This window comes from Acinonyx jubatus, chromosome B2, assembly GCF_027475565.1.
Source record: "Acinonyx jubatus isolate Ajub_Pintada_27869175 chromosome B2, VMU_Ajub_asm_v1.0, whole genome shotgun sequence".
Classification (NCBI taxonomy): Eukaryota; Metazoa; Chordata; class Mammalia; order Carnivora; family Felidae; genus Acinonyx; species Acinonyx jubatus.
The window spans coordinates 60,419,209-60,447,078 of NC_069385.1; the positions used below are offsets into that span (position 1 = coordinate 60,419,209).

The window sequence follows — 27,870 nt, forward strand, 5'->3', positions numbered from 1 at the left end:
ATATGAAGTTGAGAAAACTAGGCCCGATTAATCTCTGTTTCATAAGTCAGGATAGTGGCTACTTTTGAGGAAGCAGGTAATGACTGGGGGTGGACTTCGAAGTTTCTGGGGAGCTGATTATCTCTTTCTGGAAGTAGTTTTCCAAATTACATAGGTACATTCATTTTGTGATAATTCTTTGAGCTGTATGTGTACTGTATATGTTCTTGTTTTATTCAATAAAAATATGGCTTTTATCTTATCATTTTTCTTGAAATATTTCAGACTGATAAAAATAAAAACATAATAAATACCTGTGTATTCACGACTTAGCTTAACACTTGGCTGTCTTCAGTTTTTCTGTTTTAAGAAATAAAAAGGATGTGGTCAGAACTCGTTGTGAATACTGCTCAACCTTTGGTAACCAGTATCACAAATATAATAAATTTGTATTTATTATTCTCATGCCTATTTTTATTACATATTTATACATTCATAAATATGTATTAGGAATATATTCAGCTCAGATATCAAAGCCTACTGTGGTAACAGACCAAGTGGGTTTATGTTTTATCTCACAAACTCCCTCTGTAGGATTCAGCAACTTGGTAATAGTAGAGCCCAAGACTGCTAATAGCTTGCCTTTTCTTCATGTTTGTTGCCTTTTGTTCACCACGTGCTCCACATCTAGCCATCACATCTGTGCACTAGACATCTTTAATTTTTTGAGAGTAGAGTAATATGTTGTTAGATTTTCTGATAATTGATCAACCTTTGCATTTCTGAATACTACTTGCCTGTAGTTCTTTTTTTTTTTTTTTTTAGATATGTGGATAGATCCAGTTAAAATGTTGTTTAGAATATTTACAACTATTTTGATTCAGTATTTTTTGTTTTGTTTTCATAATATTATTTTCCTATAGTTTAGGATGGTTTGAAGTTATGAGTTAATAGATGTACAAATTCGGTTCTTTCCTTTGTTGGTGAGTGGCTAATTAATACTACTAATCCTATTTCCTCGTCTGTAACAGTGATGGTAATTCTTATTTTTGTGTAGTTGTGATGTGAAGCAAGACTGCAAAGTGTCTAAAGTAAAGCTTGGTAAACATCTGTCAGTGAATAATTTTATTATAACCTACATGTACCAGTAGCTATTGGTAAACAAATAGTTGTTCTTTGTAGTTAAATGTTATGACAGATGTGTGTGCCCAGTGATGTGGTGTTACAGAAAGTGCAGGAACAGTGCTTGGGTAAGTCAGGAAGGGATTCATGGAGAAGGGCAGTTGGGGCAGATTTAGATTTTGTTGTAGATGTTCAGGTCAGAGTTGTTATATTTATGTCTGTTTCGCCACAGAAATTACAAAATGGAAGAGCTGAATAACTTAATGACATCATAGATGACTTTGCAAATGTATCAACTGTATAAACAGGAAGCTCAGATTACTTGAGAATATGGCAGAACAACTATAAATTGAATGGACATTGTAGCAATGGCAAGAGTTGGAAATAGGATCAAATTTTTACAGTTTATGAAGTTTATCAGTATATTCTTTATTTACAAATTATTATTTGTAAGTAATTTATACTGCATTCCTTAATAGAGGCATTTTTAAGGTACAGTTGATTTTCTTTATAGTATTGTCAAATATATTACTAAGCATCTGATAAATGGGTACAGAACTGAAGAAAAACTTTACAGCACCTGTTTTTTGTTTGTTTTGTTTTTTAATTTTTTCTCTTGGATGTTAAAGTTTAAAATGCCAGTTAGATCTCAGGGAGGTATGTGATTTGCTCAAAGGTACAGTTTATTTCCTTAGTGATGCTCAAAATGATGGTTTCACTATTATAAATGAAATTGACAATTTTATATGAACTTGAGATTTTGATGTTACCTGGTTGCTTGGGAAGTCAAGTTGTAATTTGATGCAGGATTTTATAGTACTAGAAATGATAATATAGTGGCTGGATGCTGACTTGAAGTCTACACTGTAAGATAAGTATTCACATTTTGTAATTAATAACACAAAATTAAATGGCTGACTTTAAAACATGGGGAAGTGCATTGGACTATTTTTAGTCTCTTGTATTCTTTTTCTCTACCAAGTATGTTTCTCTGTTTTCCTTTATTTGCTCACCCTGAAGGCAATGATTTCTATATAAGTGTAGACTAATCTTAACATTTAAGCAAGTCCTTCAAGTTATTGAACATTTCTTGAATACTGTGCCTACTTAATGTGAGGTTTTGTTGTAGGTGCTTTGATGTGGTTACACTCTTAAATGAAATTCATTATATTAAATTGTATTACTTAGGCAATTTTAAATTTGTCTCACATAAATTGTTCCATTTATTCCCCCAAAAGCATATGGTAAATGGTTATCTGTATTTATTATAAATTTGTTTGATAATTTGGTAATTTGAAAAATGGTATAATGCAAAAACAAATGATCCTGCTCTTATAGTCTTAGTATGTTATTTAATCTCATGTATCTGAGTTTCTCTGTAAAATGAGGAAAATACTTGCAAGATTCATTTTAGACAATTTTAGATACTGTGCTTGTTAAAAAGCACACCAACAGAGACTGGAAGGGAATATGTAAAGGGAGAGATGTGATTGGGGAATGTAATAGTATATGATTAAGTTGAATCCTTATTTTTGTACCTTTTTATATGTGATGCTATCCTAGGAAAGTTTGTAGCACAAATATTTTACATATTTGTAAAAAATTATCATAATTACCAGTTAAAAAATCAGTTAGCTAATCTCCATGCAAATATAACATGTTTATAGTAGCTGGGCTATGTTGCTGATAATAACAAATGGAATGAACTTAAGGTAACACTGATGTTGGGTTATAATATTATGGTATTTACAAGTGCAGATCAAGTGTTCAGTAAAATGAACACTTAAAGTTTTGTATAACATGAAAAAGTAAATTTGTTTTGAACATTTCAATATTAAAATATAAACATTTATAAAATATTTTCTGCTAAACATTGAAGATTTAACTGATCAAGGAACTCATTTGTTAACTTGTAAATGGAAATGCAAGCAGTTGATGGATATTTTTATTCAATTTTCAATTTAAAAATTTCTTATTCTGATTTAGGAATTTCCCAGCTACTGTGGTGTAGGTTATTTGTTAAAAATTATAATTTACAACCCTGTAATTCTCAGTATTAAAAGTATTTAGTATTAGAAGTAAATTTTGTATTGAGAATGACTTATGATTATAGTCATCACTCAACTCTGATTTTAAAAATTTGTTTTGTTAATCAGTTACCAGTTATATCTTTACAGTTTATTGTACATTTCACATCTTATTTTCTCTCAATGTAACTGAAGTAGGAAGGGCAAGTATTTATTACTAATATAGAGTATTCTAATAACCCTCTAAGCATCATATCTCTTTAAATGTGTTGCAGTTGAAGTGCCAGGTGATAGAGCCAGTTTTCTGGTTTACAGTCTATCTTGTTTAGTGTTTTATGATAGAACATTTGATACTCAAATGGTTGAGTATCTCGACTAGCTTTCTTAAAGGTCTGGAGATACTAAGTTTCATTCAAGCCTTTGAGAGTTGATTATTTAGTGTATATCTTATTCTTTACTGATATTTTATCTTGACACAACTAAACTTATTAACATCCGCCTAGAAAGATTAGGACAGGCAGTGGTGTAAAACAGAAAAGACTTGAAGATTTGGGAGCTAATGTTAACTGTTCAAGAGTTTTAGCCTACGAAATCATTTAAAAGTTTATCAGTTTTACATTGTACATAAAATATGAGTACTACGCTGTACATAAAAATAAAGAGGTTATTTGTGAACAAATTTAATTTTCAGTACGGTGTAAGAAAAGGACTACTTTTTACAAGTTTACACTCCAGAAGCGCACCACACATGTTTTCTGAGGTCTCTCCATGTGGCGCAGTTATTTGTGCACTGGTTCAGCTAGTTGATGGAGAAGCGCTTAGGTTTCCTGTCCGTTTCCCTTCTAACGCCATTTCTATTGAGGGGTGGTGGGGCCTGCCAGACCAGTGACAGGCCAGATATCCAGCTGCATTCACTTTCTTCAGATGTTTTCTATGTTTTCTCCATGTTTTTCAAATACCTTTCATGTAGTTTAGTCACCAAAAGATCTGAGTGCTGGCTTCATGGGTGGGCAAGTGTTAGTTAACTATTGTGGCTCCTTTGTTGCTGCCAGCGTGAGGCCACAGTTCTCTCCTCCAATCCTGAGCTACCTTCTCATCGGGGTGGTCGGCCAACGGCCATCGTCCTATGATGACTACGTCATCACGTGCGGACTGTATGCGATGGAAGTCGTGTCGCGTCTCTGGGCACGGAAAACACGCGTGCGCGGTTGCTGCAAGGCAGTGGGGCGAAAAGTTGGCCTTGTGTGTTTTAGTGCCCCAGAGAAGTCCATCGTTTTCAAAATGCAGTACTCTCTTCGTTGGAAAGCCAACAGTAGCCATAAATGGTGTTTGCTAATGTTTCTCCAAAACAAACTCCCAGACTCCTGAATATCGCGGTGCTGGTTCGCTTTAGAAACCGCTTGGTGGTGCGAACATGTGTCTTACTCAAAGATACACTGGAGTAGGTTGTACAGGAGAGTGAATAGTTAGGCAAGGGTATTAACGTTTATGAAGCAACATTATCTAACTTAGAGAGGGGCGCCTGGGTGGCTCAGTTGGGCGTCTGACTTCTGTTCAGGTTGTGATCTCCTGGTCCGTGATCATGTTCGAGCCTGGTGTCAGGCTATGTGCTGACAGCTCAGAGCATGGAGCTTGCTTTGGATTCTGTGTCTCCCTCTCTCTCTGCACTTCCCCTGCTCGCACTCTCTCTCAAAAATAAATAAACATTAAAAAGATATTTTAAAGACTGTTTTGGGGAAATAGATATTACCAATGCTCATTTAAAAATTTGAAACCCTGAAAAAATGTTTTCGATCTTTATTTCTAAGAGCCTGTAGTTATTTTCTTTTTCTTCAAATGTGGACTCATAACTTATCTTTTCTCTGATACCATGAAGATTATTTTCTGGTAAGATGTATGGATCCACTGCATTATATTTAACGAATGCAGTATATGCCTGTAGCATACTTTAACCAGAGATGTAATAATGGTATATAAATTAATTCCATTTTTGGTAAGAAATTAAGACTATTCTCTCATTTATTTATTTCCTAAAGTGATTTATCGTTTATTTAGTAAAGGAGACTTAGGGATAAATCTACTTTCTGGGACTTTATAGGGAGTCATTGTGGTGTAGTAGAAGAACTTTGTTTAGGAGTTACAAGACTGCTCTGAATCTTCTTTAATAAGTAAATACCTGTTTGATCTCTCCCAAATTATTTATCTCTGGGTCTCCATTTTAGCATCTGTGAGATGAAGCTAATTTTGTTAGGAAAAATTGAGATAATTTAATGGAAAAGTTCTTAGTAAGTTTAAGAAAAATCCCAAGGTGCAAAATATTTTTACAAAAGAATACATGTTTACATGTTAGATATAAAGTGAGTTTGAAAATGAGAGTTCATTTTTATTCAGACTTCAGTAGTCCCAGCCCTGTTGAATTATTTGTAGAATTATCACAATTCCTAAATGATTCAAAACCCGAGTTCTCTAAGCATCATGTATAGACTAAGTAAAATGTAGATAAATGTTATTCAATTAATTAATTTTAAGCATTATTTAATTTATAGAAGTTTTTAGTCATGTATTTTCCTAAATAATAAAAGATTAATTATATGTCCCATACTGTTTTGTAAATTCTTTATAATCATACAAGTAGACTTTATAGTTGAAGAAATCAGAAATAATAGCCATTGTAAAATTACTTTCACTTCTAAATTATTAGTCTTCCACACACCTGTGTAAGCATCAGATAAATTACTGAGGCAGTGTGGTATAGTGTAAAAACACTAGCCTGATATCACTGAGGCCTGGGTTTAGGTTAATTCAATAAATTTGTATTGAGACACCTGTTTTGGGGTATGAGCAGTGACAGAGTACAACACTGTATCAATATTCATGCTCACCTTGAAAGAGGCAGTTAAGCTGGATTCTGAAACATGGGTAAAATTCCAACAATTAGAGGCCTTGGGGAAGGTTACATAAAGGTGTGGAGACAGGCATAGAATAGGACAGGACCTGGTTTTTGGATGTTAAGAAATTCTGAAGTTGGAAATGAATAATGGCGAGTGAGGATGGGAAAAAAGGATGGAGTCAGCTCCTGGGGTGACTTGAAAACAAAGTGTAGAAGTTTGGATTGAATATCAAGCTGTACTAGACTGCTTAAGATTTGTGATCAATAATGATTATAGCAATGTTTTCAGGAAGATACTAGTATTACATTACTAACTTTATTCCTTAAACTCAGACACACTGACTTTGAGGTCTTCTGAAGATTAAAATTATTTTTTTCTGCTCTCAGGCTATTCTTTGAATTCTATGACACAGATATAGGTTCTTTCCTTCCTTTATTTGGGAAAATCAGTGATGAGAAATTTATGCTTTAAAGAAATAGTGGCAGCTCCTTTACTTACTCTGACTTTGGTAAGGAATTTACTTCTGGCCTTTAAACAATGGATTTTTAAAAAATGTTTTGTAATATTGGCTAAGTTTATTTGAAAAGATTCTATTATGTCCATCCTTGATATTATTAAATGTTTTTGAGTGAAAACTATATAAATCTATTTCTTGCCATCTGAGATTCACAGTACAAATCGGAAAGGAGTTATATAGATCTCCTGACGTTTTGTTCTAGCTCCAAAAGTCTATAATTCAGATGTATTTTAAACCTATTATTTAACCCATGAAAACTGTTCAAAAAAATCACTTTTAAGTAAGTTTTTACGTAACACCTCAAGTTGTTTTCAGAAAGAGGTAAAGAGTTGTTACTAGCGGGTTTCTCCTTTTTAGATGGAGAATGATTACTGATAATGATTTATTGACCTAATATTTTTCTTTGGGAATTTGGGAATAGACTTACAGGGATTTTTCTGCTCCTAAATTGGTTATCTTTATCAGTATACTTTCACTGTTGGAAGTACCCAGAAAAATATTGGTAGTAGTTTTTTTGAAGACAGTAACTTGAACTGTGATTCATTTGAGCTAATACTGTTTCTTTCATTTTCGAATAGTTGGAATAGATAATGGTAAAGAAGCAATTGAAAGTGCGGCTGCATTTCTCTTCAAGACATTTCACTTGAAGGACTCTGTCGGTCACAAGGAGACAAAGGCTATCAAACAGATGTTTGGTCCTTTTCCATCATCATCTGCCACTGCAGCTTGTAATGCTACTAATCGAATTATTTCTCATTTTCGTCAAGACAATCTTACTGCTCTTATCCACATGACAGAAGAAGAATATGGTGATAGAGTTTTATTTGGTAAAAATTTAGCATTTTCATTTGACATGCATGATTTGGACCACTTTGACGAACTGCCAATAAATGGTGAACCCCAGAAAACTATAAGCCTTGATTATAAGAAGTTTCTGAATGAACATTTTCAGGAGCAGTCTACACCAGAGCTCAAGCCTGTGGAAAAAACAAATGACTCCTTTTTGTGGTGTGAAGTTGAGAAGTACTTAAATGCAACTTTAAATGAAATGGCTGAAGCAACAAGAATAGAAGATCTTTGCTGTACCTTATATGATATGCTTGCTTCTGTTAAAAGTGGTGATGAACTTCAGAATGAGGTATAGTTGAAGTTATTAGAGTTTTATATTAATGTGAATTACTTTAGTAGCCTTTTAAAACATGGATAGTTAGCAAAGATGGTTTAATATTGTGCTGCTATAAATACGTAGCCAAATGGCTTATATAGTAGGTATGCGTGTCTTTCCACTTAGTAGTTATAGGAGGACTGTGAGTGTGATGAATAGCAGAAGACTCCGAGGACAAGGTGTTAAGGTGTCCTCTTGTCCTGGTTATTGGGACAGTCCTGGTTAAATCTGTTGTCCCATTATAATAACCAGTAGGGCCCCTTCTTCAAAAAGTGTATAGGTTTAAATAATAAGTCGTATGGCTACTCTACTAATAAAGGTTAATGTTTGTATATTGTTTTAGATTTCTAAGAGTTCTTTGATGAAAATTTAATTTCAAAATATTAGACATTTAATATATTGAATGACTTACTGATTTAGAAAAATATTTTTCACTAGTTTCTATGTTTGAAAGAATAAGCTTTGAAAAACAGACTGATCCAGAAATAATTGGTCTGTTTTGTATTATGGAGTAAAGAACTGTCTTAATAAGTTTTTTATATCACACAAAGGAAAATGTTATTTTAATTACTTTCTATGCCATGATTTAGTTATGTTACTCAAAATGATGAATTACAGCTACATAAAAGTTTATCTTAAGGTGTTGAGTTTTGCTGTCAATATTGGCATTATATTCCTTTCCTGTTATAAATTTAAAATGTCAATACAATTTTAATACTGGATAAATTGGGTGAGTAACATTTTTAATGAATTAAGAGAAGTGGCATATTGTTGTACAAAGGACACAGGCTTTGAAATCAGGTAGTCCTTCCTTTCCCCCTTAAAATTGGTAGTAAGACTTTAGGTAATTGAATTTTCAGAGGCTGTCTTATTGTTGGGCTGTCACCCAGGGCTATGAATGCAAAGATAATAGAATTGTTATAAACCTTAAATGAAGTATCATATGGGAAATGGTGAGTAGCATTTAGTAAATACTTATTACATGGTAGCTGTGATTATTGTTATTATTTAAAAAAATGTTTTTTTAACATTTATTATTGAGAGACAGAGAGACAGACCATTAGCAGGGGAAGGGCAGAGAGAGAGGGAGACACAGAATCGGAAGCAGGCTCCAGCCTCTGAGCTGTCAGCACAGAGCCCAAAGCGGGGCTCGAGATCATGGCCTGAGCCAAACTTGGACGCTTAACGGACTGAGCCACCCAGGTGCCCCTGTTATTATTATCTTAAATCACATGGAGTATCAGTCAGGAATACAGAAAAAAATACTAGTTATTTTTTCTTTTACAGAGAAAATTACTTAGCTAAACAGATATTGGAGGACTGAATCCATGGTAATGATATTATGACTTTAGGTTGGAAATAAGTTATTGTTACTGTTTTGTTATTGTATTGTTAGTTCTGTGATCAGTCTCATTTATCTTGACTTTTTTACAATTTAATTTATATTGGGGTGGTCTACCTTCATAAATGGATTTTTTTTAACATTCTGAAAATAATAGTATTGTTTTAAAAATTGTGATTTATAAAGAAAATTCTATTGATACTTGCTTATCATAATTGAATACATAGAAGTTTTCTTATTATGATTATAGTAAACCAAAGATTATAAATGTATAACCAATTTTATTTTTGAGTTAGCCAAAAAGAAAAAAAAACTATTCTTTTCACTTCTGAATATCTACAGTGAAGTTTGTTATTTCTTATTTCCTTGCCACAGTTTTTAAATAGTAATTGAATCTGATTGTTGGAGGGAGAATGTTTTTAGTTCTTAAGATTTTTTTTCATAGTCTACCTCATTACAAGGTCATACTGAATTCATGCATCTATCCATTCATATACTTGTATGCTTACCATATATGAAGTACAGTGCTAGTTATTGGACATAAAATGATGAATTAAGATAGCCACCTATTCTCAGGAAATTAATTGTTCAGTAGGAGGAGACATATTATTAAGTAAGTGTACTCAAATACCACAGGTATTGGGATACTACAGCTGACCCTTGAGCAACACAAGGTATTAGGGGCACTGACCCGCTGCACAAAGGTCCACTGTAACTTTTGATTTCCCCTCCCCCCAGCAAACTTAACTATTAATAGCCTACTGTTGACTGGAAGCATTACTGATAACACAAAAAGTCAATTAATAACATATTCTGTATATGTATTATATACTATATTCTTGTGATGAAGTAAGCTAGAGAAAAGAGAATGTTATTAAGAAAATCATAAGGAAGAGAAAATACATTTACAGTAATGTATTAATTGAGAAAAAAGCCCATGTATAAGTGAACCCACACAATTCAAACCCGTATTGTTAACAGGCCAACTGTATATAGAGAGAAAATGGGGGGATAAAAGAACCAGTCATAGATTGTGTGGAGAGCTTAGTATGGTAGGCAAAGTATTCATAGAGAAGGTTAATCTTGAGCCAAGTCTTTTTTTTTTTTTCAATTTTTATTTTTTAATATAATTTATTGTCAATTTGGCTAACAGTGTGTAAAGTGTGCTCTTGGTTTTCAGGGTAGATTCCTGTGGTTTATCGCTTACATACAACACCCGGTGTTCATCTCAACAAGTGCCCTTCTCAATGCCCATCACCCATTTTCCCCTCTCCCCCACCCCCCCATCAACCCTCCATTTGTTCTCTGTTAAATAAAGAGTCTCTTATGGTTTGTCTCCCTCCCTCTCTGTTTGCAACTATTTTTCCCCCTTCCCTTCCCCATGGTTTTCTGTCAAGTTTCTCAAGATCCACATGAATGAAAACATTTGATATCTGCCTTTCTCTGACTGACTTACTTCACTCAGCATAATACTTTCCAGTTCCATCCATGTTGCTGCAAATGGCATGATTTCATTCTTTCTCATTGCCCAGTAGTATTCCATTGTATATATAAACCATATCTTATTTATCCATTCATCAGTTGATGGACACTTAGGCTCTTTCCATAATTTGGCTATTGTTGAAAGTGCTGCTATAAACATTGGGGTACATGTGCCCCTATGAATCAGCAATCCTGTATCCTTTGGATAAATTCCTAGTAGTGCTATTTCTGGGTCATAGGGTAGTTCTATTTTTAATTTTTTGAGGAACTTCCACACTGTTTTCCAGAGTTGCTACACCAGTTTGCATTCCCGCCAACAGTACAAGAGGGTTTTTCTACACATCCTTACCAGCGTCTGTTGTTTCTTGAGTTGTTAATTTTAGCAACTCTGACCGGTGTGAGGTGATATCTCAGTGTTGTTTTGATTTGTATTTCCCTGATAATGAGTGACACTGAGCATCTTTTTATGTGTCTGTTGGCCATCTGGATGTCTTTAGAAAAGTATCTATTCATGTCTTCTGCCCGTTTCTTCACTGGATTATTTGTTTTTCAGATGTTGAGTTTGGTAAGTTGTTTATAGATTTTGGATACTAATCCTTTATCCAAATCTTGAGGCAAGTCTTAAAATACACTAGATTTAACTTCTTCAAGTGGACCAGAAAGGTAGGGAACATATTTGAAATGTGAGCAAGAACATGGTGTGTTTAAAGAGCTGTAATCTATGTAGTGAGGGTGGAGATGTAAGAGGAATGTGGTTGAGAGACAAGTGGGGGTGGGAGGGGGGTGGCAGATAAGTAAGGGTCAGATAAAGTAAGGCCTTGTACACCTTGTTAAGGTGTACGGTTAGCCACTCTACAAACCAATAGATACACCTTGTATGGTCTGGTTTATTGATTTTTCAGTGTTTAATGGACAGTTTGACATGTACCAGTGGCTTGAGTAGTGGAGTTTTAAATGATTCATCTGGTGTTTTGGTTTTTTTAACTGTGAATGAAAATAAATGATTACTATGATAAGGTTTATTTTATAGGATAAGTTATTCATAGTTTATATATTAGATCCCTTTCTGGGCAATTGTACTTTGTTATAGCAAATTTTCCTTATAATTTTGAAGTGATGCTTCAATAGAAAAATACTGTTTCATTACAATCATTCTTGACCAGTGTTATTTTCACTTTAAGGCGTGCTATACATTATGTGTTGTCTATTGACTTTTAAATTTCTCTCCTTTAAACCTGGAAAGAATGTAATTAAAAGAGTAATCAGTTTATGTGATAGCATGGTTAATTTCCATTTCTTTTTGAAGTTTTAGTTGACTCTGTGGAATAGTAATATTTAAATAACCATGCTCTGTGCTGTTGCTCTAGAAATTTAGCAGAACCATGGGAAAATATTTTTACATGTAATGTAAAAGGGGTATGTAAAAAACTATGTCTATGCTGAAGGCATTTTTCTTCCTTAACATAGGATTTCCCAGTTCTGAATTTAGTTTATTGACCTAACGACTGGTCAGTAAAGCAGTTTTTAAGAATTGGCTATTTAAAGTTTATTTTCCCAAGACCTTTATGTTATTGTTGAACTAGTGTTGGAAGCATGGAAATAAAAAGTGTGTGCATATGATGACATTTACCACAAAGATTCAAGAGAGAGGTTCTAGTCTGAAACATGTGGAGAGAAATAATGCTGATGACAATAGTATTAACAATAATGGCAACATTTGAGTGCCTACTGTTTGACATAAGGCATTAAGTTAAATGCTTTATGTGCATCACTTCATGTAATCCTTAACAGCAGTGCTGGATTAAAAACTGTTAGAAACATGTCTAAAGCACTGAAAAGGTTACACTTGGAGACACTTCACTTCCCCTCCCATAAGTGATTAAACAGAAAAAAAATCATACTAAAGTGAATATAGAAAGTCTAATAAAATTTCTTTTGTACTAATTTATAGTTAAGGTGATGGCTTTTTCAAACATCAAATTCATTAAAAAAGTTTTTTTTCATTGTTATCTCTGCTTTGCTGGTACTTTGTGTGTGTGTGTGTGTGTGTGTGTGTGTGTGTGTGTGTGTGTGTAAATTTCACTTTGTTAACACAGTCCAATATTGGTTTCAGGGTAGAATTCAGTGATTCATCACTTACATACAACAACCAGTGGTCATCAACAAATGCCCTCCTTAATCCCCATCACCCATCTAGCCCATCTCCCACCTGTCTCCCTCCATCAATCCTCAGTTTGTTCTCTATCATTAAGAGTATCTTATGGTTCATTTCCCTCCCTCCTATTCCCCCCCCACCCCATTCCCATATGTTCATCTCTTTTGTTTCTTAAGTTTCACATATGAGTAAAATTATATGGTTTTTGTCTTTCTCTGATTGACTTATCTCGCTTAACATAATACAGTCCAGCTCCATCCATGTTGTTGCAAATGGCAAGATTTAATTCTTTTTTAATGGCTGAGTAATATTCCATTGTATATATACCACAACTTCTTTATCCATTCATCATTTGATGGACATTTGGGCTCTTTCCACAGATGGCTATTGTTGATAATGCTTCTATAAACATTGGGGTGTTGGTACTTGAAGGAAATATTTTGTTGGCTTCATGTGTTATTGCTTATTAGGAGGATGTAGCTATTTTATGGAAATGTTAGGAAATTTCTCCAAGGTTACAAAATAGTGAATCTAGGATTAAATTCAGACATTCTATCTCCACTGTAGTGTATTTTCTTCACCAAGAAATAAATCTGTACATTTTTCTGTATTTGGTGCTTTGAAACATAAAACATTTTAAAGATATTGAGGAATCTTTGGCATTTACTCTAATTCACAATTTCTTTAGAAACAGTTTTTCCCTTTTAGAGAGTTCCAAATATGGAATTGGCTGAAGTAAGAGAAAAGGATGAAACCTTATTAAAGATGAGTTTTAGTATTTCTGCAGATAATTAGTTACATTTGAAGTACTTATATGTATTTGTGACTGTTGTACTAATAAAATAGCTTACTTAGATTTCCCAGTACCATCTTCTTTATATTCCATACCTGGCACCTCTACGGGCTTTTCTTCTTTTAACCTCTCACTCCTAGTAATCTCTCTGTTAAGGCCACACTCGTTATAATTAAGCCTTAGAATTTGATTGGGCTGGAGAGTCTTTAACCTTCTTTATGCTCTTGAGATATACTTATTTTATATATTTATTTATTTAGAAAATATTCACTTTTCAAATGTTTATATATTTATTTTGAGAGACAGAGAGAGAGCCCACACATGTGTACATGCCTGAACGGAGGAGGTGCAGAGGAAGAAGGAGAGAGAGACTCCCAAACAGGCTCCACTCCATCAATGCAGAGCCTGATAAAGGGCTTGATCTCAAAAACTGTGAGATCATGACCTGAGCTGAAGTCAGGAGCCAGATGCTTAACTGACTAAGCCACCCAGGTGTCCCTTTAAAATATTTATTTTAGCCATCAGCATTTTAGCATTTTAGCCATCAGAAGTAAATAAGACTTGAATGTTCCATGTTATTTTCTTCATGAGGACTCATCCTGATTGGTACAGATATCTTCCTGTTGTTGATGTTCCATAACCAGAATTGCAGCAATAGGTTTAGTCCTAGTGGGATCATATAATGAACTTTCAACAGAGACTTTACCTTTAAAAAGTAGTAACAGCAAGTCTACTATGTGTTCAGTGCCAATTATGTGTGGACCTGGACCAGGCTGTCTCTTTTGACATAACCAGTTTCTTCATAGTCCTGCATGGTAGCAGTAGAATCCTCTGTGTAAAGGTGGAAAACAAAACAAAGCAAAACTGAGGCCCATGTGTCTCCTAAAGTCATAAAGCAAGATATTGGTAGAAATTTGGGGACTTTTTCTGAGCCTAGGCCTGCTGTTCCATCTAGTATGCCATCAGATTCTTTGAAGAGAAGGCCACTGACTGATCAGACTCTTTGAACGAATTTCTTTTCTTACAAAGCCGGGTCAAATTCTGTCCCTGTTTGCTTACTTGTGGTTGACCATAGGCAGATTCCTAAGCCTTTATGAATGTCAGCTATTTATAAAATATTTTCTTAGAAATTTTGCTTTGGGGAATTGTGAGATAATATATATGAAGTACTTAGCGTAATGTTTCACAGATTATAGGCTCTCAAATGTTAGTTTCTTGTCTTTCATATTAATGAGCATCATAAATTTATGCATATCAAAGTTTTATTAGAGTGTATACACTATAGATCAGCATATAAAATTTTATCTATACCTTATAGAGATGTTTCAAGTAATAAAATAGCTTAAAGGCTAGGTCTTAATTCAGATAATTATTTTTACAACTTTTTTTTCTATTTTGCTTTTGTAAGTCTCACTAATCCTAAAGAAAATCTTTTTAATTAATTTTTTGAAGTGAGTTCTAATTATCAGTCTTGGATAAAATAGAAAAGATGTTAATAGAAAAACACTTGAGAATATTGGACACCTATTAAAGATGTATTGGAGTATACATATCTTTTGGTACTCTTTCAATATTAAATGCTATTTGCAGAGTTATCAATGCTGATGTAAATATTGATAGAGTTATTGTGTAATCAGTTCTTAGGAAAAGTGAATTTTGAGTTGTATTGATATGATCATAGTTTGCTTTTGTGCATATGGGGCTTAGTCTTTATAGCATTTGTGATTTGACATTTGCTGTTAGCATTATCTCTTGACGCTTTGCAGATGGTGTTACTTGACCCATGCAAGTTCATTTCTGAATTTAACCCTGTTCCAGACATGTGCCTGATCCCAAGGAATAGGAGTTATTTGGTTAGATTGTCTTCTGAGGGAAGACTATATATATATTTTAATATGTATTTGCAGTATAAATGATTCCAACGTTCTTTGAAATTTTGGTGTAGAATAATTAGCATGGATTAATACAGTGGTTCTTGGGAACATTTTGTTCTCAAAACTCCCTTACACTCTTAAAAATTACTGAGGACCTCTTAGAACTTTTCTTTATGTTGTTTATCAATATGTTCTATTGATGTATTAGAATGTATTATTAATACATTAAATGACTTAAGTATTATAAATTAATACTAAATCTATTAATATAAGAAAAATCTCTTATATTAATAATACTTAATCTGTTGTATTAATATAAGTAACATGTTTATGAAAAAAACTTTTCTAAAATAAAAACATACATAGTTTGAAGAATGGCACTGTGTTACATTTTTCCAAATTATTTCAATGTCTGGCTTAATAGAGGACAACTAGATTCCCATATGTGCTTCTGTATTCAGTCTGTTCTGATGTACATTATGTAGCCTCTGCAAAACTCAACTCACTTTATTATACTCATGGGAGGATGAGAATGAAGGAGGCAAAATAATATTTTAATAAACTATTATACTAATATTAAATTTATTACATTAAATAATAATGTTATTTATTTTTAATAATAATTTTGACTCCATGGACCTCTTAAAAGGATCTTAGAGATTTCAGACCACACTTTGAGAACCACTGATTTAATGTATATACTACAATTTAACAAGGAGGATATACTGATGGTTTTGGTACCTAGAATACAGGATTTAAAATTTTATTGTGCGGAATGATACCATTAATGCTTTATGAAAAGATTTTTCATCTATTTGATGTTGTACATTCTTCTTGGTACCTTTAGCACTGCTGAACAGTAAGAAGGACACTGATATCAACCAGGTTGGAAATAAAATAGTGTCTTTTTAGTTATGAGGACCAACTATGTGTTACTTTTTCTATAGTCTTTCCACCAGTGAACAGAAGAGCCCTTCCTCCAACCAACTTTGAACAGAGAGCTGTCACTGGGTGAAATTATTATTTTAAGACATAGAGAATCTTTAGAGTCTTAGAATTTTTCCACCCCATGTAGTATTTGTGGATCTAGTGTTCCATCAAAATGATGGTGCCAGTATGATGAGGTCTACTTATTCTAATGAAGATTTTATATTTTTCAAAAGGCATCCTCTCCTTTTCTTGAATAATTCTTTCGTAATTTACTTATTTTGTTGAACTTGTTCCATTTCTGTTGTATCTGCCATTTCGTCCTGAATTTGTACAGTGAGGCAACAAAATTGTAGGTGTCTACTCTTTTATATGACTGTTTTAGACATATGACAGCAGTTACATTTTCTCTTCCTTACCTTTTTTTTCTTTTAAATATAAAACTCTTTCAGTTTTCCTCCATGTTGACATTAATCCATTATCAACTTTGCATACAGTTGTTCAGTGCTCCATAGATATACCAGTATGACTTGTAGAATGCTTTCATCATCTTGTCTTAAAGGATATTACTTTCAGCTACTTTGCCAGTCTACAAACGGTTAACCTAATAATCTCATAGGAAAATGAATTAAGACTATTTTGTCATGACTTTGTTTAGTGAATCCTGTTCTTTTTTGTTGTTACATTACCATGTGTGAATTTTAAGCTTACAGTTAAGTAGTTTTCACAATCCATCATTTTTATCTTTTTTGTTTTCTTTTTTAAAATAAGGGAATTTTGCCTTTCTCTGGCACTTCTGTTTTTCTTCATTATTTCTCAGAGATAGTAGTGATTATACTTAAAATTCTTGCCTGTTTAATAGAAAATGGTATCTCAGTATTTAACTATATTTTGTATTACAACTGAGGTTATATTTTTTTTCATATACTTGGAGGCCTCTTACTCTTGTGAGAATTGCCAAGTTTTAATTTGATGAAGCTATTTTTTTTATTTATAAGAAAATTTATAATGAGATTAAAAACATTTTTACAGATGTTTTAAGTGTTCAGGTAGGCAAATCTATTCATCTTTTTACATAGGAATCTTCCTTTGGTGTTAGACTGCTTAGAAAGGCAATCCCTAAGACATGATTGAACCTCCCATGTTTTTGAACTTTTTTTTTCATTTTTAGCTTCACTGGTTTTTATAGAATGTTATTTGGATAAGATGTCTCTTTTCTCTGTATTTGATTTATGGACACATATCTAAATATGTCCATATTGCATACTCTAAATGATATAGCCATTTTCTCCCAAGGGTTCTTGTCACTTCCACATTGTTTACTATTTTAGGTTTTTCCTTCCTATGCTCACTTGATAAATGGTGAAATTTTCATGAGGAAAAATCAAGAATCATTTGTTCTACTTTGAGCTGAATGTAAAATGGAGGAAAGCTCAAGATAAGTGAAGTATTTCACCTATTCTGTCTGTTGAGTTACATAATCTATACTGGGAAGGCACTAGCTATATTTGATATTATCTTGGTTGTGTGTTTCTTTTGTTCCTCTCTGTATGGCTACAGTTGTTAGAATGATGTTAGATGTTAGAATGACTGTGACATGATAAAAATCAGTAAATATAAATTTATATCCTTGTAACCAGGAATACTGTTAATTCCAGATAGGAAAATCCGGTTTAGCAGTTGCATTTGTTTAAAGAAAAAAAATTGTTTTTTCTTAACCAGTGGCTATTTCCTGCTTTATTTTTTGGCCACGTTTAGGTTTTAAATGTATATATTACTCCAATAAGAAAACAATGGTGTCATACTTGATGATAAAATCCATTTGTTTTAGTTAAAAACACAAAACGAAAACCTATTGTAGGTGAATGAATGTCCCCCTGTTGGGCAAAACTATCCCCACTTGTTAGCAACTTGTAGTTAAACTCATAGTGAAGACTTTTAAATACACGCTGTTTCTAAGCTGTGGCAGTAACAGATTTCAAACCATTTTGCTCTTCATTGGAATGGTTACTCAAAGTGAGACATTTTGCCAAGTTTCATACTTGCTTTCTTATTTTCTGTTTGGCACTGTTTGAGTATGCATTCATTCATTCATTGTCTAATGTGTGTCAAATACTGTTAGGTTTTAGGAGACAAAAAGAAATCTAACAGAGTTTAATCAACCCACTCTCATTACCTTGTATTTAAAAGGGAAATGGAGCTCCCAGGTGGCTGGGTCAGTTAAGCGTCCAACTTTGGGCTCAAGTCATGATCTCGTGGTTTGTGAGATCGAGCCCACATCTGGCTGTCTGCTGTCAGCACAGAAGCTGCTTTAGATACTCTGTCTCCCTAGCTTTTGCCCCTCCCTGCTCGCTTGCACGCTCTCTCTCTTTCAAACATAAATAAACATTAAAAAAAAAAAAAAAAGGATGAGGTGCCTGGGTGGCTCAGTTGGTTAAGTGTCCAGGTTCAGGTCATGATCTCATGGTTCATGAGTTTGAGCCCCACACTGGACTCTGTGCTGACAGCTCAGACCCTGGATCTTGCTTTGGATTCTGTGTTCCCCTCTATGCCCCTCCCCCGCCCACTCTCTTTCTCTCTCTCAAAAATAAGTAAACGTTAAAAAAGCAGAAATAGACAAGCAAATTATGTTTGGTATAGTGAATAGTATTATGACTAATTTGGGAGAGCATATACATTTTATATACTGAGAGATATCTATAATATATTGATATGGGAAATAAGATAATGTATTTTATTAGTAAAATAAAGGATAAATTTCTGTTCTAATAATATTTGAGATTAATAAAAACATTTTAGATATTTCAGTTGTCAGTTTATAAACATAAATGACTATAGATTTAGAAATTGCTCTGAGTGTTCACTTAAATATTTAATATTTGATACATTAATTGTTCAGCTTTATATATATATGCACATGTTTGCACACATATATACACATACATAATGGCTGTAAATTTGTTTAAGGAAATTAAAATCAGCATGTTTTCTAAGGATCAGGCTATCAATTTGCCATGAAAATGTAAAGTAAGCTATTAAATATACAGTAGTACCTAACTGTAACCTTACACACATCTAATTAATTATAGCATGTGAGGAATAAATAGGTTCACATTTCAAATAGTTTTAATTAAGTTATAAGTGACCTTGGTTTTAGCTCTGTGTTAGATTAAGTACCTGTAAATAATGAATATTAGTTATTCTGAAAACATAATTAATCTAATTCTCTGCAATGCACCAACAATTTGCGTAATACATTTTTCTTGAGAGAAAAATAAATTCTAAATAAATGCTGTCCTAATTTTCATGGCCTTTTTTATGTATTTAAGATTTTATTTTGGAGTGTATGAATAATCTTTTATGCCACAAACTAAGAATAATTTACAGTGTTATTAACACACTGTGCTTTATGTAATTATTCTAATACTCAATTCCACATGGACTGTTAATTCAAAGCTTTTTTCAGTTGCTTCACTTTTAACATTTTGATTTATCATATTTCATTATTCTTAGTTTTTAATATGCACACCTTTTTCATTTGACATACAAATCTAAAATAGCTTATTATCTCAAAAGAAGATGTTCTCTAAATTGAATATAGTTTTTCTTTAGATACTGTGCTTACTATAATATATAATGTATGCTGTTTAGTACATACAGTGGAGATGCAGATACATCTTTAATTTTTAAAATGAGAGTATAATTAAGAAAGAAAACACCTGGATTTGCTTTCATTTATGAGAATGTGAATGCCTCCTTTTTTTCTTGAGGCTTTATTACATGGGCACTGGTGCATTATATGGTTTTTCCGATCCTCCTGGTATGTTTAGAATCCCATTCTGACTAGAGGATTTGTAAATTATGCTGTTTTAATACCTTACTTCATAAAATAAACTTCTGGAGCTTTCTTTTTCTGTTTTCAAACAGTTTCTATAAGAAAGGATTATCTCTTTCTCTGGCCTGTTGTCTTTTTGGAGGGCAGACTTTAATTAGCAATTCACATTTTACAGTAGTTGGCCTATTCAGATTTTCTATTAGTTAAATCAAGTTTAAAAATTATATATATATATATTTTATGGAACTAGCCATTTTATGTGAGTACTCAAGCTTTTAACTCTAAAGTTATTTATAATGTCTTGTATTTAAAAAAAAAAGATGTTTACATTAGTTTTTAGTTGTATTGTCCCTTTCTTTCTATCTGCCTTTTCTCTATTTTCTCTTTATTATTAGGGGAATGTTAGTTTTGTTTTCAGAGAACCACTCTTGGGTTTGTTGTTCTTCTCTTTATTTTTCTCCCCACATATTGCTTTGTCTTTTATTAATATAGCATGTATTAGTTTTAAACAATAAGAGGTGTCAGTTTTCCAACCTTTAGATACATGAGGGTTGGGACAAGCTCCGTGACTTTTTAGTTACACCCAGTTATAACAGATGTATTTGTTTCACAATGGAAATGGGTTTCTTTAAAATTTATAATCTGTTTACAGCTACTTGTTTTCTTATGCTATCAGTAACAATCATGATAATATTTGAAACATTCTAAAAATATAAGGTGATCTCAAGGACATTTTATTGTATTTGAACAATAAGAGATCCCAGTGAAAAATTCCAAAAGAGATGTATATTTTATAACCTGATGACTAATGCTGATAGAAAATGACTCATATTTATCTTTTTATTACTTGTTTGCTTCACAAAGATTCGTTTATACATGTAAGGCATTTTTAAAAGGTAGTTTTCGTTTAAACCACAAGTAGGATAATCATTCAACTTTGCAAATATTTATCAACATTAAGAGAATAGTCACTTTGATAATAGGCATATAATTCTTTTTTTTTTTTCCTTGAATCCTATGTCATCTTTTTAAAAAAAAATAATGGACTTTTTAAAGACCAAGTTTTAAGCTTACAGAAAAATTAAGCAAAAAGAATAGAACATCTCAATATACCCTCTTTCGTTTCATAAATTCTTTTTAATGGAAGCATCTGCTCTGTTGATCTCGGAGCTTCATAGTATTACTTATTGTAAAGTCCTCGTCACCTTTAAGGTCTTCTGGAATGACTTTAAGTTCCTTGTTGATTTTGTTGCCTATTGTTTTTAGGATAAAATTTCTTCATATGTTTTGGAATTTTAATTCTTATGCTGATGCCAATTTCTAATTTCTCTCCCTGTATCCCCCTACTCCCTGTCTTAAGATTCTTGCAGTAGCTGTGGCCCCTAGTGCCGTTTTGGTAGTAGTTATTTTCAGCCCCTCTCATGAACAGCACAGCCCTATTCCCTTGTGCTGGCTTCAGCTAAGCCTAGCTCCCATGTTGCATGGGGCATTTCTCATTTAGACTATCCCAGGGAGCCAAACTCCTGGCCATGCTGTCCAGAACTGGAACCTAGCTTGTTACGTCATCTCTTCCTAATGCTTTGCCTTTTTTGCTTAATGTTTGGCCCAAGGAGATATTTTTCTTGCTTTTAAGTTTGAAATGTGTCTTTTCTGTTTTTCTGTTTTTCTGTTCTACCAGAAGAGGCGCGTTAAAGCATGAATTTTGTGTCACTGTTTCTTCTTCACCTTAATTGCTAATACTTGTTCTTTCAGAAGGTAGTCTCCTTCCTATCTTAAGCATGAAGGAGAAGAGATTTTTTTCAAGGTAATTTTAAGAAGAAGTTTAAAAGTAAAATCTATTTTAGTATATGTGGCGTTTTTGTTGTTTTTTGTTTTTGTTTTTGTTTTTTTTTTAAAAGGAGAAATAACTTGTTATCCTTATAAGATCATCATATTTTTTATTGTGGCAAACTATTTAAGGGTTTAGCTATTTAAGAACAGTATACAAATTGAAAACAGTAGAGTAACTAAATTCAGTGACCAATAAAAACTTATTCAATTGTTATTTCTATTTAGGGTTAAAGTTGAAATCTTGATTTCATTCAAGGTAAAGGAAAATTGATCATCATTGTTATGTTGTTTTAATAAGAAAAACAACTATATATATAGCGTGTATAAGTATTATGATGATTCTGGGAAAAAACAAAAACAAAAACCCCAAGCCAGGAACACACTGCTTATATTATTGTAAATATTTGCTCTATTTTAGTACTTTTAGCCCTGTCTCTAGTTTTATATGAGTAGTGGTTCTCTTATCTTTGTTGCTTGTGCATTTTGTATATCAGTTGATACATAGAAAAAGTTATGTGTGATATACTATTCTTGGGGATTGAACTTCTATGTAGAGAATTTAGTGCCTTGCAAATCCCTGAAACAGAAAGGACCCCTAATCAATGTTGTGATTTTTATTGTCTGTACCAATAAGGAAGAGGCTAAACATTGTTTGCATATTACCAGCCTGTATGAAATGTAATAAATAATTTTCATACAAATATTAAATGTGTATATGAACAATCATAGGTATTGCTTTCTATGAAAAATGTTCCTTTTCTCTTGATACACAAATAAGTTTACTTAAAGAGTAATATTTCACCCAGTTCCTCCATTTTATAAATCTGGTCATTTAGAGGCTCAAACAAATTTTTAATTTCTGTGGGTTAGCTGCTGTTCTCTTTTGTAACTAGCTGCTGTTCTCTTTCATAAAAGGGTACATATTGTATGATTGTAACTATATGACATACTGGAAAAAGGGAAACTCTGAAGATAGCCAGATCAGTGGTTGCTAGGGGTTGGGAAGGGAGAAAGAGATGAATTGGTGGAGCACGGGGAAGTGGATCTATTCTGTATGATACTATTAATGGTAGAAATGTCATATAGTCATTATGCATTTGCTAAAACTTGTAAAATGTACAACACAAATATAAACTGATGTAAAACTATGGAGTTTAAAAAATCTAATTTGGTAGTCAATATGATACAACTAGACATAAATTATGGTATGTAAACATAGTGTATCTAGCACTCACCTGACCATTTTACAGTAGAATCAAAATATCTTCTAAGCCAGTGCTTTCTTTTTGCAATAATTGAAATATTCTGTTTGCTCTCCAACGTGGTAGCCACTTGTCACTTGTGGCTGTTGAGTCTCTTGATGTATGGCTAATAGGACTGATAAATTGTGTTTTAAATTTATAATTATTTAGAATGTAAAGATACGATGTGGGATGCCTGGGTGACTCAGTCGGCTAAGCATTGGACTTCACCTCAAGTCAGGATCTCATGGTTATTGGGTTCAAATCCTGCATCAGGCTCTGTGCTGGCAGCTCGGAGCCTGGAGTCTGCTTCAGATTTTGTATCTCCTTCTCTCTCTGCCCCTCACCCACTCATGCTCGCTCGCTCTCTCTCTCAAAAATAAATAAACATTAAAAAATTAAAAAAAAAAAAGATATCATGTGGTTAGTGGCTACAATATTAGGGAAGTATCTAAACTAGACAAACAAGATAGAGAAATGTCAGTGATTAATGCAGTTAGGTGGCATTAATAGTTTATTGAAAACCTTTATCATAAATATTGGTCCATTAACAATTTGGGATCAGTTCTTTATTTTTCTTATTCTTTATTCTTTTTACATTTGCCCTATCCTCAGCACTTTAATTGATAATTTGCATAAAGGCATAGTTTTAATTGAACTTAGGTTCAGGGTAGTGTTTACTGATATGACAGATGCCCAAATATGGATTTACAAAGCTATCAAAAGACTAAAAAGAAGAAGCAGGAAGAAAGTGAACTTTATGAGCAATCCATTTGAATTCTGCCTTTACTAATTATAAAAAATGCAGGATATGGAAAGCTTGGACTACTAGGAGTTCATGTGGTAAAAACCTAAAACCAAATGTTTTGGCTACACATTCAGTTTGAGTTAACAGTGTGATGTTGTGACTGACTTCGGCTATGTTCAGAAAAGTTTAACATCTGGTTCAAAATTCTTGTAATCTCTGTGATCTGCCCTGATAAAATTATATTTGAAATATTATGTTCAGTTTTGGTTTATGATGCTGTTTTTTTTTTAAAATCTCAATAAAAGGTACGTTTGTAAAGGAACATGGATAAAGAATTATGTAGAAACCAAGTTATATGACTAATAGTAAGGAATTGATGTATATTTACCTGGGAAAGAAAGGACCTGTGGGTAAAATGTGACTAGTGCTTTGCTTTATCTTTAGATATTTGAAAGGCTGTCTTATAGAATGTTACTAAGATCATTCTCTGTAACCCAGAGAACACAGCTAGAATGATAGATGAAAGAATAGAGAGGCTGATTGGGCTCAATATAAGAAAAGATTTTTTGATAGTGTGTTTGCTAGCAGTGGCATGCATTATCTTATAAGATAGTTTGTTGCTGGCAGATGTATGCTGGATATTCATCAGCTAGGAAATAATTGTCAGTTAACAGCAATAAGTATTGAGCGTTTATTGCCAAATACTGTGCTGATTTCTTTTAACAGATGAAAAAGCTGACGCTCAGGAGCTTAAGAAAGTTGCCAGTAGTCCAATAGCTAGGAATTGACAGAACTGATAACTAAAGTTAGTTCTCTCTGAATGTAAGCCCATGTTCTCAACTGTCCTCCTATTCTTCTTCCCATTACTAATCATTGCTTTTACGAGAGCTTTGTTTAGTTATCCTCTAATGTCCCTTCCAAATGCGTAGGTGACCACATTGTAGTTTTTTGAAAAAGTGTATGTAAAAGATGACTATGAGGAAGAATGATCTGGCTCTAGTACGTAGCAGATTGAAGTAGAGACCTACCGGTCGTTGGCAGGAAGATTAAGGAAGCTGTGATCGGACCAATTACTGATTGAAGCATTGTTTCAAACTTAATGCGGTTTTTTACAGAGCACCACAATATATTGTATTTAACTTCACAATTGAACCAAGAACAGTTTCACAGCAGAAATTAAAGTTAGGATATGTGTATGCACATATTACAATCATGAGCATACTTTCTTAAAAACATGTCGACATAAATATGCATATCAGATGTTTTTAATATTTGTTGTGTTCATTTATTCCTTAACAGTAGTTGATTTTTAGATATGTTTGTAGTGTTTTCATTTAATTATTTTCTATTATGATTGTTTTTAAGTGATAAATACATCAGTGTTGTATATAATTAGCAAAAATTCATTAAATACTTCTTCAGATACAGGGAAAATATATGCTTTAATTTTTTTTAATGTTTATTTATTTTGAGAGAGAGAGAGAGAATACAAGCAGGGGAGGCAGAGAGGGAGAGGGAGAGAATCCCAAACAGGCTCTGAGATGCCAATGAAGAGCCCAATGCGGGGCTCCATCTCACAAACCGCGAGATCATGACCTGAATTTAAACCAAGAGTTGGATGCTTAACGGACTGAGCCACCCAGGCGTCCTGAAAATATATGCTTTATTTGTAAAGCACTTCATACCTTGCTTGGGACACAAATAGTATACAAGTGTTAGGTATTGTTATCAATATTATTGTGATTCAAATTATTTTTTATACTTTTCTTTCTCTCTTTATGATTCATTTATTTTAATAATATTAAACAGCTAACATTAACTATATGGAAGGCATTGTGTCAAAAACATTTACATGTATTATTTTTTTCACATCACAGCCCTGCAAAGGATGGGAGTGTACTCTTATTCCTGCTATACAAATGAGAACATAGGAAGCTCAGAGAGGATGTCTGAGGTCCTAAAACTCTTGAGCATTAGGCTAAAGATTTGAGGCCTGGCAGACTTTCTCCTATGCTAAACTGCTATGTTAGACTAGCATTCATAAATTTTTAGATTATTAAATTAAATTGACTGACAAGGAATAATATGAAATAATGATGGGGTTGCTAATTTAGAATGCACTTAAAAAAGTTGTGATGAGCAGTGATGGTATCAGTGGATTATACATATTTTGTATTCCTTGAGTTCTATAAAACACCAGCAATTTTCAGAAACACCATTCATTTAATAACCTTTTCAGAGAAAGTATTATGAAACATAGGTAGTAATTATAAGACATACCTAGATTAGAAAACTGTTACATTGTGAAAAACTTTCATAACAGAATGATACTTTAAAGCACTGGTCTCCAAACTTTTTTGATCATACCTTCTAATAATCACTTTTAATAATGCATCCTTGATATAAATGTAGTTATTTAATTTTAAAGTATATACATATACTATTCTGCCTTATGTTCAACATAAAACATACATAGAAATGGAGAGTTAAAAAGGATGCTGCTTTAGAAGTTATATTTAACTTTATTAATGGTATTAAAATTCTAGTCAGAGCAATATGATTGAGTATGCATCAGTATTTTTTTTTTAATCATAGTTTAGCACTTGTGACATTTTGAAATTCTGGTTCTATGTGCATTTCAATTCAGTACTCCATTTTTAGAACAATGGAGAGCCATTGGAGAGTTTGTTGGCAAGGGGTAGAGGGGAGGTAGAATGTATTAGTCAGACCTACATTTCATATAATTTACTGTGGTTGCTATGTGGAGAATGGATTGGAGTGTTTTGGATAGATGTGCAAAAACCATTTAGGAAGTCTTTTGAGTGGTACAGGCAGTAAAGGTTTGGGAGCTTAAAAATAGATAAGCATAAAGACTTGAAATCTGTTTAGTGGTTGAGATCAAGAGGACTTGATAGTGGATTGGATGACAGAGGTGGTGTGGGTGTTGTGGGGTAAAGAGGTGGTTATGGATGCATTTTAGCCTTTTCACTTATATAACTGGAGGGATGGCAGTAATACCATTCATGGAAATAGTGAACACTTAGAAAAGGGTGAAGAGGGTAGAAAACCAAACATAGTTTTGGACATGTAGAATTGTGAGAGGTCTTGAGACCTCCAAGTGGAGATGATAACTGGGCAATTAGATATAATTTTATACATCCTTCCCAGAACTGTAGTCTGTGCACAGAGTAGAGTTCTGGGAAGGATATATAAAATTAAGAGTTTTTAGCATATGTTTGCTAAGGAATGTAAGGGCTTAGATGTGAACAGCTAAGGAGAGAATATGGAGTGAAAGTGAGAGAAAGCCTAGGATTAAGCCTTAAGAAACTCCAACATTTGATAGGCAAAGTGGGCCTGAAATGGAGATAGGAAGGTAGCTCTAAGTGGTAGGACACATCAAAAGAGTGATGTATCAAGGGTATCAAAGGAAAAGTGTGTTTAAAGAAGTATAAGGAGTATTTAGCAGTGTGGAATGGTAAGGAAGATGGGGTCAAAATAAAATTCACTTTCTTTATCAAATCTATGAATTAGTATTCTTCAAACAGAATGGAAAATAGAGGTGCCTGGGTGGTTCGGTCAGTTAAGCATCTGACTGTGTTTCGGTTAAGGTCATGAATTCGAGGTTTGTGAGTATGGGCCCTGCATTGGCCTCTGTGCTGGCATCACAGAGCCTGCTTGAGATTGTTTCTCTCTTCTTTCTGCTCCTCCCCTACTCATTTTGCTATTGAAAAAGTTTGCATAGATATATCTTATTTTTATTTGTTTTTCATGTTCTACAATATTTTTTTTTGTGACCTTCTTAAAAAGTATGACTCAAATTGAACTCAGCACTCTAAAAATGGTTTAATCAATGTAATAGCCTTTGAGTTGCTAAATGGAATTTTTTAAAGTAATGTCTAGGCCCTATGTAGGGCTCAAACTAATGAACTGCTGGAGATCAAG

The 27,870-nt window shown here is 33.2% G+C and overlaps 1 protein-coding gene across 3 annotated transcripts in view; it reads left to right on the forward strand.

Annotated features, from left to right (window-relative positions):
* ASCC3 (activating signal cointegrator 1 complex subunit 3) overlaps positions 1 to 27,870 on the forward strand; it is a 364,162-nt gene that overhangs the window by 29,906 nt on the left and 306,386 nt on the right. For all 3 annotated transcript variants that reach the window (XM_027057194.2, XM_027057195.2, XM_015072573.3), the window contains exon 4: positions 7,115 to 7,674. In XM_027057194.2, coding sequence (XP_026912995.1) covers positions 7,115 to 7,674 — 560 coding nt within the window. The remainder of the gene's footprint in view (positions 1 to 7,114; positions 7,675 to 27,870) is intronic.